Source organism: Rhipicephalus sanguineus, chromosome 1 (genome assembly GCF_013339695.2).
Source record: "Rhipicephalus sanguineus isolate Rsan-2018 chromosome 1, BIME_Rsan_1.4, whole genome shotgun sequence".
Taxonomy (NCBI): Eukaryota; Metazoa; Arthropoda; class Arachnida; order Ixodida; family Ixodidae; genus Rhipicephalus; species Rhipicephalus sanguineus.
The window spans coordinates 231,570,793-231,582,809 of record NC_051176.1 but is presented as its reverse complement, the minus strand read 5'-3'; the positions used below and the strand labels follow the sequence as shown (position 1 = coordinate 231,582,809).

Genomic DNA, 12,017 nt, shown 5'->3' with positions numbered 1-12,017 from the left:
AAAATCGAGTGCTCACCAGTCGTTAAAAACACAGACGTTTCGGTCGCCGCTATAGGTGCCTTGTTCACAATTACATGCAGGTTGTTTTGGTGAAAAGTGAAAATGGCCGAGATGGCTTTGATCTCACAGTGATTATCGACTGCTGCTTTGGCAACAGTTTTACTGGCTAAGCTTTACCAGTTTGATCTCATTTCTGTTACAAGTACTGGTATTTTAAATATATCGCTCATTTCACGACACATTTGATAACCAACCATCATTTTAATTGTTCGTTTCTTGCAATATACATTGATTGTTGTCTGTGAAATATCTTTTGTAATAAATACTAATATTATGAAATGCTTTGGCAATGCTTTGAACTCCAAGATTTGTAGCATTTTTCTTGATCTGAATGAACGGTACTTTTTCTATTTTTGAAAAGTCACAAGAAACACGTGTAATTTGAGATAGTAATCATAGAAATTCAAGGTGCCAGTCTAGGAGATACCGAAACTGAGCTCACTGGGCGCACAGGAAATGCGGCAGCTGAGTTACATCAGACTGGAAGCTCACCTGACGAACTTTGAAAAAATAAACAAAGGTGCGTCACAGCAGAATCTGGTCAGTAAAAACGGCAAGCCGTTTCAAATACCCAATTGGACTGCTTATTCTTTGCGTTTGGTGTGTAGTGCTTATCCATTTCTTTGTTAAACTCGAAAGAAAAGTGCGAAGAACCCATTTGCTTATCCGCGAGAAGTAGCGCTGCAGTGGCTGCCACCTAGTTTTAGGCTGTACAGTGAAAGAAAAAGTGGAAACTGCAGTTTTCTTGGGTACAGTCCAGAAGAAACATAAGTGCTACACATCAAACGCAAGGAATAAGTGGTCTGTTTGGGTATTTGGGACGACTTTCCTGACCATATTCTGCTGCGAAGGACCTTTTTTTCAAAGCTTGTCACGTGAGCTTCCGCTCTGATCTGTTGCAAAATTATAGGCGACCATTTGTAAATCGTTTGTTGAACCATACAGTGGTGGCACGACTGCACCAATTAGGCCGCTAGCAGTTCTTTGCTCCGTCCTGCTCCGAAACAGCATTATAGCAGCAAATTGCGCCAAGTCTTTGGCGAAGAATCAAGTGCTGCGTCACTAGTAAAACTGAAACAAAACGTGAAGTGCTATCATAGAGGAGAAGCTAGTGACCATTGCCAGATATTGTGTCCATTTGATTTGCCTGCACCACCTGAATGGATTCACAAGGTGCTGCACCCTGCCGTTCATTTCAACTATGCAGCAATGGGATCGGATCCTCTGAACCTCGCCATTCCTTTGAAAATATGCTGGAGAGTTGAAGCGCTGGTTCATAATTTTCCTGCACCTGCCCGGATGATGGTGCTAGCTTGGTGCAAACACATGGGCATGAAACAGCAGCAGAGCAGACGACACAGCACAAGGGCGTAAGCACCGTTTGAATCCCACATGTATCTGCTGTGTTCATGCCACATGGGGTGTGTTAGACCTCATATACTAACCATATGTGAAGTTGGCAACCTATGAAATTCACATGATTAAGCAGACAACCTACGCAGTGTTGGCACATTGCCATGTTCATTTCTAACATCGCATTTGTGTACTCAAGCTGCACAATTTCTGAACTCCTTGTGCACCACCATGAACTGGTTCAGTGTGTTGAAGATGAATCAAACAGCCCTATAACTTCACTGCACCTATTGTCTACATCCACTAACTCCCCTTATTTATCAATGTGCCTTGGCCTGCTGCTCCACCCCTCAAATGAAGGCAGCAGTGCTTTCAGCAGTAGAGAATTTTAGGTTTTGTGGCATTGTTTTGTTGGAATGACCTTTAAGTGCGCAGGACTACCAGACTATGGTAGCTGCATCTGGACACGCTTTGTTCATCCACATTGCTTTATTAGACAAGCTTTTGTATTTTGCGAGTGTTCGCTTTGTAAAAAATTCTTTAAAGGTAATGCATTTGCAATTATAGTACTGCCAGCAATTTACTATACCAGCACTGAAGTAAAGTACACTTGGTCAATGCAGTCATCGAGCCTCTTTAATCACTGCACCGCCAGAAGGTGCCACCTAACTGTCTGCACAAAATTATGGCTCCAGTAAACCGGTGATATGCAAAGGCTCATGAGTTTGCAGACAAATGAAGACTCTCTAAAGCTCCTTGATGATTACTATGTGGAGGAGTTGCTTGAAAGCACATTTCCACGCAAGTTTGTTCAGTTGAGTGAACACTGACAGCACCTGGTTACAAAATTCGTTTGCTCTGGAATTGCTTATTATGCCATTCTCACCAGTTCTGTCATGAGGCATCACTATTCAGTTATTCAGACTGAAATTATCACCTGAGAAGGGGTCATACACATGGTGTTGCACCCATGAGAAGAAATAGTTGGGTGCAAGTTGAGACTTCTCAAGGTAGATGAAAGACAAAACTTCCTTGGAGTGCTGAAACACAAGAGCTTTGCACAGAGTACAGTCGTCAGCAAGCTTAACTTGAATGCTCCGCACTGTGGCCTGGACTGGTTTGACTGATGCCAGTTGCGAAGCGCTAGGTGCTGTTGCCGAGATAATACCTCGGTATGCTTAGATAGTATGTCGGCACGCATTGGTAAAATCTTGGCAACAGAACCCAAAGCTACGCGACGCTGGCATCATCGGCATTTCAGTATTTTCAACAAGCAAACACCATTTTCATGTAGGGTGTGGTCCGCTGTTAAAGGAGTACTGACACCTTTCTTCGAAGGAGAGTTTACTGTGCCATACAAGTCTCCTGTATGCAGAGACGGCTCTGGGCAAGTGTGAAGCTCAGCAAATGCTGATAAGATATTTTAATTTGATATTAAAGTCAATTTTTCCATGGCGCACCTACTGACACACTAGCTTGACGTCAGTCTACAGTACAAATTCTGCATGGTGACTTCACGCAGCAGTCTGGCTAGTTGTGATGACGTTAGGCACCAAAACTTCCAAAATGGCCGCTTGTGCGTCACCAACGGAGCCACGGTGCGGAGCGGCCGTGGAAACGTCACAATATATTGTGCGAGCACGTGACGAGAAGCTCATACCGTGTTGCGACGTCAGGGTACAGTAGAAACCGAAACTAGCTTTTAAAAACATACTGTAATTACTTTTTCAGGGTGCACTCGCGCTTAGCTCTACCTTTTTTAGGCTCTAGAGGGCTTCACCTTTCATTTGACGCAAGAAAAGAACTGAAAATATTCGTGTCAGTACCCCTTTAAAGGGACACTAAAGGCAAATATTAAGTCAACGTTGATTGTTGAAATAGCGGTCGAGAAACCGCGTAGTGCTGCTTTTATGCCGAAGAAGTGCTTATTTTGAAATAAAATCACGTTTTAATGGTCCGCATTGCGTTAGCGCACTTCAAATCACCCGCCTGAAAGCGGCATTTCGCACGTCACTGTTGCCGTGCCCAATGTTGCCCGCCTTTTCTGCGCGGTGGCGTGCACTGGCGGCGTGCACCATTCGGGCATCTGGCAACATTACATGCATGCGGTATTTTGTCAAACTTTCTGTCAGAGAGACTTTTACGAGCGTGCAAAACACACGCGGCAGTACGCGATACCGAAACTACCACTTAGACGCGACCGCGTGAGCGAAGCAGGGTGCCGGGCGAAGCGCAGTTTGGCGAAAACGGAACTTTTGAACCACGCGCGCCTTTCCCCATGGCAACGCCAAAGAGGTTCTCTTTTCCATGAATCAAACAAAAACGAACAAGCAGCATTTTATTATGTCTCTTGATGCACGGAAGGTTCTTTTTTTATTGCAGCTAGTTTGATTACTACTAGTGATTAATTGTATTCAGACTCTCCCACGTCATCGGGATCACTTCCAAAATGTCCCACTCGTGGCGCTCATCGTGTGATACGTTTAGCTTAATTTCTCGGTAAGTAGGGCACCGCTGTTGATAATACTGCCGTTTTAGACGTTGTCATACATTGAGCTTTCACTCTGACATAAATTATTTGCCTTTAGTGTCCCTTTAAGGGGAAATTGGCCGCACTCCCAGCAACCATGCCGACACAAAGTGGCGAGAATATACTGCGCATATGTCCAGCTGCAAGCATGTGATGGTGTTTCTTTTGCTGCTTATTGAGTGCACTTGCTTGAAACCCTTGCACGAAACATCATTTACAAGCCATTTTTTGTTAACATGGGGCAAACGTTGACATTTACGCCAAAGTATTTAGGCCTGAAGCATAAGCGAAGCCAAATGTTGACAAAGGCATATGACTCGCTGCCCCTCTTGAGAGAGCAGTCTTTGAATGTGACGGCAACATTACATGCTATTAGACAAGAAATAGGTCAGCTGCTAGTGGTATAACAATTTCCACAAAGACGTGCAGACAAAGTCGCCGAATAAAACATTTTGGGTTTTTTGCTCTGCAACACCTCATAAGACTTGACCGAGCTCAGGACAACCTGGACTATGGGCACCTCTCCTAAGCTGCCTTCTAAATAACACCGTGTCCAAAGGTACATGGGTCTTATGCTCTAAATAAACATGTTTGTGCTTTATCTCTAAATCAGGTGTCAAAAACATCAGTGATGCATAAATGTCACTCCATGCTCTATACTATAGTGAAAATAATGAATGCTTCGAGCAGCGGGTTCACCAAACAAATAAGACACGCTGCTGGCACATTCTGCCATGCCTACAGTGCACATACAGGATGGTATAGTGCCTAGCTTATTCTAGGCACTGTAGTGGTGGGGCATATTCTCGCCACCTTGCATTAGTGTCCATGCACTCCCATGTTCCCTCTGACAGTGAACCACACTGTTCCATTTACCCTGAGCCACATACATACAAAAAACTTTATTGAAGGACCAGAGGGACTGGTGAAAGGAAGTCCTAAGACCCCCTCAGCCAGTCGGCGGCTCCACCCAGGTCGGCACCGGAAGATGACCCTCCGCGATGGCCCGGGCCCTCCGGACAGCCAGTACCCAGACCCAGGTCCGGGCTAAACTCCGCCGCCACGAGTCCTCGTCACATAAATCGGCCCCCACATTCGCGGGCCACTGCCAGAGCATGTGAGGTAGCGAGCAACTCTCGCGGCCACAACGAAGACACTCGTCTTGAAAGTCTGGCTCTATCCTACGATACGTGCGCGGGCAGAGATATGTACCAGTTTGTAGGAGTCTAAAAGTGATTCCCTGGGCTCTGTTGGGCCTAGCATTAGAAAGGGTAAAACGCCTCCTACCCAGCTTGTCAGGGGCGTAGCCAGAATTTTTTTTGGGGGGGGGAGGGGGGGGGGGTTCCAACCATACTTTATGTATGTTTGTGCGTGCGTTTGTATGGGTGCGTGTATACGCAAGCAAAGTTAAAAATTTTCGAGGGGGGTTTCAACCCCCCCCCTTGGCTACGCCCCTGCAGCTTGTAGCTAGACGTAATCTCATGGAACGTTGTCAAAGGATCCTTTCTGAGCTAGGTCAATGGACCACCCCCCACACGGTTCGTGCATTCACATGCAAGGTGAGCGCTGGCATTAGGATTAACCCCATCAATGCCTTCAACGTGCGCTGGAAACCAAGAGATATGCTGACCAACCCATCTCGCCTGTCTGCGACCACTCCGAATGAGCCGTGTCGCCTGCTGCGAAATCAAACCTCCAGAGAAGGCCCGAACGGCTGATCTTGAATCCGAGTAAACCACACAAGGCACCTCTGCTGTCTGAAGAGCTAACGCAATGGCGTACCTCCTCCGCAACTGTGACCTGATCTGTACAGACTGAGGCCCGGGCCACCAGCTGCCCTTTACCATCGACAACCGACACCCCAAAGGCCCGCCGCGTACTGTACTCCGCAGCGTCCACAAAAAGCACCGCTTTAGCATCGCTACCTACACTTCGTAGAATAGCCCGAGCTCGAGCCTCACGACGGCCTGCATGGTGCACCGGATGAATGTTGCACGGGATAGGATCCACCTTGATATCCTCCCGCTCGTCACGTGTGAGCTGAACTCCGTCAGACACCTCCATCTTAGGAGCCGCAATGCCAGCCTCATCCAAGATCCTCAAGGCAGCCTTAGTGATGGACAGACGAGCCACCTGCGCCGCAAAGTGCGCCTCAATCAGCTCATCAACCGTGTTGTGCAAACCCAGCTCCAGAAGCCGTTCAGTGCTAGTCGTCTGCGGAATTCCCAGAATCCTCTTGAGCCCGACCCTGACGAGCGTATCAATCTTCGTCTTCTCTGTCCCAGTCCATTGCAAATATAGAACCGTATAATTCACATGACTAATAAAGAAAGCATCAAAAAAACGCCAGGCCTGCGCGGAAAGCGCAGCACAGTCACAGCGAATGCTGGAAGAGCGGCATTTCTAGAGCCCGTTATAAACTCTCTTGTGGCTGCTAATACAAGTACATTAGCAACGCACCCACTACGGCACAAATCATAATTTTTGGGAAGTTGGTAAGCACCCACCACGACATTATTCGTTATTCTGCGGAGAAGTTAGGTAGTACCACCTGTAAGGCATTATGTGCATTTTGTTGATGTTGATGGCGATGAAGAATTATGGCTGAGCCCTTTATAATGGGTTGGAAGCTTTAAACGACCCACTATAGTTACGCAATTCATATTGTGTGACGTCCGGTCGTTATTTAACTGTCCCACCACGCTTTATAACATACGTTAACCGGAGAAACGGAAAGAGAGAGAGAGAGAGAGGGAATTAACTTTATTGAGAACCTGAGGAAATGGATCATGAGAGTGGCTTCCTTGGCAACCAATAGAAGTGGACTTACAAGGACCCCACTACACTATAAATTATCATAGTTTTTTGTGAAGTGGGGAAACATGCCAATATGCAATTTTTCGTCATTCTGCGGAGAACCGTGGTACTCGCTAACCACCTGTAGGGCAATATGTGCACTTTGTTGATGCTGTGGCTGATGACGATGAAGAATTGTCGCATAGGTCTTTGTAATGGGTTGGAAGCATTCAACAACCCACTCATTGCGCAATTCGCATTGTGTGACGCCTGGTTGTATTTTACTCTTCTACCACACTACATTACATATGTTAATGTGGTTCCTTCCCTACATGAAGCCTGTATAGGGTCTTTTTGCAACGAAGTTCCAAGCACCGGCATGGTCTTGACCAAGAAAAAAAAAAAAAAAAAACCGGCATGGCCTTAGAGCACTACTTTTTATCATGTCGCAGATACAGATTACTCAGAAAAAGACTTCTTGATATCCCATTCGCTAACCTGGGGCTGCAATTCGCAATTGACAATGTGCTTACCTTCGGTGCTTCAACTCTGGGCTTCAGCCACAGAAATGCGTTTGATGCCGTGTGTAGCTACCTTCAAGAAACAAAACGAATACGGCTTTAAATTTCCGCTTGTATAAGTATTATTATAACAAAAAAAAAGTTTTGATATTATTTTCATTATTATTGTGCTTCTTCTTCTTATTATTTTTATTCTAATTCCTATTCGGAACAATGATTAAAGTGTCTGATCTGTATGTTTAAAAAACTATTATTGCACTCTTTCATTGATGCGTACGTGTTTTTTTTTTGTACATTCATTGCTATTATTTATTTATTTATTCTTTTTATTGGCATCAGCATTCAATACTCAAAATATTAAGGAGGAGGAGGAGGAATAAACTTTTATTGAGACCAGCAATTTGTTTGGCTGGGCCTAGGCCTCCCACGTGGGGACGTCGAGGTCTTGCCTCTCCGCCACCTCGCGGGCCTGCTGGGTCGCCCAATCAAAATATAAAAAAAAAAAAAATTTTGTAAGACAACTTCTTGGCCCATCCCCCTGAGTGGGTATGAGCCATGTAGTAGAGGACACTACTACTACTACTACTTGACGTAGAACACTGGGCTCCCACGCAGAGGGCCCAGGTTCGAACCTCCTTCCATCCTGGAAATTTTTTCTTATTTCCTTTTTTTCTTATTTCGTGCGATAGCGGTTACGGACACCGGCGGCGGCGGACAACTACGGCGCCAAAAACGGCCGTTGAAATGATCTCATAACAGCTTTCGCTGTAAAACCCTTAGTAGTCAAGCCACCACGCATTGATAGAGGTGTGCACGGGTTCCGGGTAGCCCGAAAGCCCGAGCCCGACCCGGCCCGCGGGCCGGGCTCGGGCGGGCCGACGTACTTTCACCTCGGGCCCGGGCCGGGCTCGGGCTACTTGGAGCTTTATCGGGCCGGGCTCGGGCCCGGCGTAAAGCCCGACTCAAGCCCGAAATATAGAGAATGAGCGGGAATTGTTTTCCAGCACGCATACAGCGCCTTTTCCTTTCCATTCGCCACTTTAAACAAAAGGGGAGCAGGTAAAGCACTGCCTCTGTTGCACTCCGACAAACAGAGAAGTAACACCACCTGAGCTAGTGACGGTGCCACGCGATTGTTCGCGTTAGAATTAAGGCCAAATCCCATATGAGTGAAAATGCACGTGATAGGGACGAGCGACCCGATGTAGATCGCCTTCGTGCAAGCTGACGCTTGCATTGGCATGCCACATACACGTTACACGTGACGGCTTTGGCGAGCGAACTCCATTGTTGCTGGCATGAGGCCATCTACTTGTATAGCAAAACTGCCGTTCTCTATGAACAGTCTCTATTAGAGACTGTTCGTCGTGTGTCGTTTGATCATATTCGATATGCTCAATAAAATGCCAAATTACCGGAAAACGATGTTTTGTTTTCGCAGCGAACGTTCAAAAAGCCGGGCCGGGCCGGGCCCGGGATTGTGTTTTTGTACGTCGGGCCGGGCCGGGCGGGCTCGCAGCCCTTTGCCGTCGGGCTCGGGCGGGCCTTCGACAAAGTCAGCGGGCCCGGGCTCGGGCTCGGAAATACGGCCCGTGCACAGCTCTACCACGCAATCCGGGAGATCAAGCGCAAGATGTTGCTCGCCTGACCCCCTAATCGCTCAATGGCTCCTCCGTTACAGCCTCGCGTACATGTCAATCCACAGACCCAGGATTCTCGCAGAATCGACTCTCGGAACAACCGTCCCCTCCCGAGACCACAGCCTCACCGGTAGGGAATCCAAAGGCTCAAGGTTCCGCATGCCCTGTCGCGCCTTCCGAAAGAGTAAGAGCTCCGACTTCTTCGGAGAGAGCACGAGGCCCGTACCCTCAGGAAAACGCTCCGTGACGTAAATGCGGTAGCGTACGCCCCGTCCTGTGCTCAATGCACTCATCCCCACGCTACCCTTACCCACATTCTCATGGAATGCCCGGCGGACCCCCCCCCCCCCCCCCGCGGGGCCCGGAGCCACTGACCACATGGGAGGAATGGGAGACCCTGCTGCGCTCGACGGACCCGGCCAAGCAGATCGCCACTGACCGGGCCGCCCACGTCATGGAACTGCATGAACTCGTGAACGCATAGCGCAGTGGGGTCGTGCGGGGGGGGGGGGGGGGGGGGGGGGAGGACCCTGGGACGTACGTGCCCAAATCTCTTGGTTAAATAAAGTTTTACCTCCTCCTCCTCCGTGACGTCTAGCGCCTCCTGCAGGGACTCAAGCGTGGCGAGAGCGGGCGAGAGAGCCACCCTTACACCACACGGTAATAATATCGTCAGCATAAATAACATGCCCAATGCCAGGCACCCCGCCAGCAGTTCCGACAGCCTGTGCAGAGCAATATTAAAGAGTAAAGGGGACAAGACATTTATGCGTTTTTCCCATCTGCCACAAACACATTTTATTGTAAAACTGAAAAGCATAAAAATGTTTCCTCCCTCCTTTTCCCAAGCCCACTTTTGTCAAGTGCCTCCAAGTGACAGGCTCGCTCTTAAAGGATTATCTCATTTTTGTAGCTTTGTGCCAGATCCTTGTGAGGCAGTACAATGGAATTGAGCACAATGACTTCAGCAGGCACACTGACATGGCAGCCGAGCACTGTGATCGAAGGATTTAGGCGACCGTCGGCATTGAACAGAGGCACGTTCTCCATTTTGGCAAAGGGTCGGTCCGGGTTGGGGTCGCAGGGTGTTCCTTCTACGCGGCTCCAGGCGCCCACCGAACTGTCGAGGCCCACAATGGAATGAAGAACGAGCGCGTGGTCGCAGACAGTGGCGTTGGCGAGCACCAACGACTCGCGAATGCGCACACCGGCCCCAATGCGCGCCCCGGGTCCGACGGACACATTAGGCCCAAGAGTGGCGGTGGGGTCCACGCACGCTGACGGGTGCACGAACACGTCACCCAATATCGTGGGCCCGTCGGGCCGCGCTTGCGCTAGACGCTCCGGGTGCTCCAGGCGGTAGAGCTCGAGGTAGTGCCTGTTGGCGTAGATGGCCGAGCCGGCCGTTTTGAGCTGACTCCACCAACGATTGGTCTGAAAGACGTGCAGCTGTCGGCCGGCAGCGGCCAGCGGCGCGAGCACGTCGTGCTCTAAGCTGAGCGCGTCAAGACTGTCGCCCTCTCGAGCGTGTCGGTCGCGCAGCGCTGCCCCAGTCCTCTGAAACACGTCCGGACTGCACAGGTAGACACCGCAGTTTATGACGGCGCTGACGAACGTGGAAGGCTTCTCGACGTAGTGCAGTACCTGATGCGTCGCCTTGTCCTCGACTATACAGCCGTAGCTCAGAGATTGTTGGCGCGTTGCCTCGGTGGCCAGCACGGTGACCAGGTTGCTTTTGGGCAGCGACCGGTGGAATTCCAACATTTCTGACAACGGGAAATGACCGCACACGTCACCATGAATTAACAGAAAGGCCTCTGGATCGCCCCGGCGAATCTGGTCGCGGAAGTGGTGGATACCGCCAGCCGTGCCCAGTGCCGCGTATTCCTGGAGGTAGCGCACTGGCAAGCCGTACTCGCGGCTGGCACTTTTCACAAACCCCGTCAGGTCCGCATCGTCGGCCGGGTAGAAGCCGATGAGCAAAACCTCGCGCACGCCTGGCAGGCCACAGCATGCCTCGACCAAATGTTGCATCATCGGGCGACCAGCGACCGGGAATAGCGGTTTCGGGATGTCGAACGACAGCGGTCGAAACCGGGTGCCCTTTTGGGGTCCTCCGATTAGAATTACGGCCTTCAGCATCCCGGCATTCTTCTTCGGCATCGGCGACGTCTGCATGCTGGCAGTTTCGATACGTACAGTTTTTATCGCTGTGATAGCTCTGTCAACGAGATGACACGCAGCAGTAGGTGCTAATCAGGCTCTCGTGAAAAATCGCGAGACGTGTCGCGTGGCAAGCGCAGACTTGTTGACTTAGATGTGGCCGCTTCATGAAAGGTCGTGGTGGCGTTTTTAATATCTCGTTCACGGTTGGCACATTTTTCGGCAGCTCCCGCGGAAGTGCGAATATAAGCGCGCTGGCCTAGAAGCTCGGTAGAGCCACAATGGCCACAGGACACCAAAACTACCAAAACTGACCAAAACTCCAAAACATTACGAATGCTTGCCTGTGTGCTTGCGATCTCGATTGCGCGAAGCAACGGAAGTGGCGCCAGGTGGCGCGCAAAGAGCAGGTGACATAAGGTGACAAAGAGCCAGAAAAGCCATGCGTGTAATCTTAGCGCAACATTTGTAGCCAAATATGTTATGAGTGACGTTTTCGTTATTAAACTGCAAGCGATATAATTCTGAATGAACATAATGTAGGATCCTCCACATAACATCTGCCATAGAGGGCCAACAGTAGAAAAATCTTTGAGACCATAATCGGCGGCCGCTCTAATGGGCAGCCTTTCGGCTTGCAGATAATAAGAAAATTGGCGAGTAAATGCGCCAAAATAGCAGTTCAAAGAAAGAACAACATCATTGCCAGTGCATTTCGTGCGTGGAAGTCACGGAGGCCATAATATCGCTAACAAGCTTTTGTCGTTCTTGTATTTACGCAGTTTTAGACGAGTGTAGAGATAAAAAAAGATGTTTGAAGATTGGTGTTTGTTTCTCCGAGAAACTTCTACACGTTTATATGCCTAAATTGGGGGCATATGGGATTATTGATCGTCATCGTCATCATCTAAAAAAAAGAAAAGAAAGAGAGCGTGTTTGAACTAGGCCGGGCTC

At 49.0% G+C, this 12,017-nt stretch overlaps 1 protein-coding gene across 1 annotated transcript; it reads right to left on the bottom strand.

Annotated features, from left to right (window-relative positions):
* Positions 1-9,787: 9,787 nt before the first annotated feature.
* Positions 9,788-11,425, bottom strand: LOC119374317 (mannose-1-phosphate guanyltransferase alpha-A). The gene has a single exon (XM_037644398.2). The coding sequence runs from the start codon at positions 11,076-11,078 to the stop codon at positions 9,789-9,791; it is 1,290 nt and encodes a 429-aa protein (XP_037500326.1). The 5' UTR covers positions 11,079-11,425; the 3' UTR covers position 9,788.
* Positions 11,426-12,017: the final 592 nt, after the last annotated feature.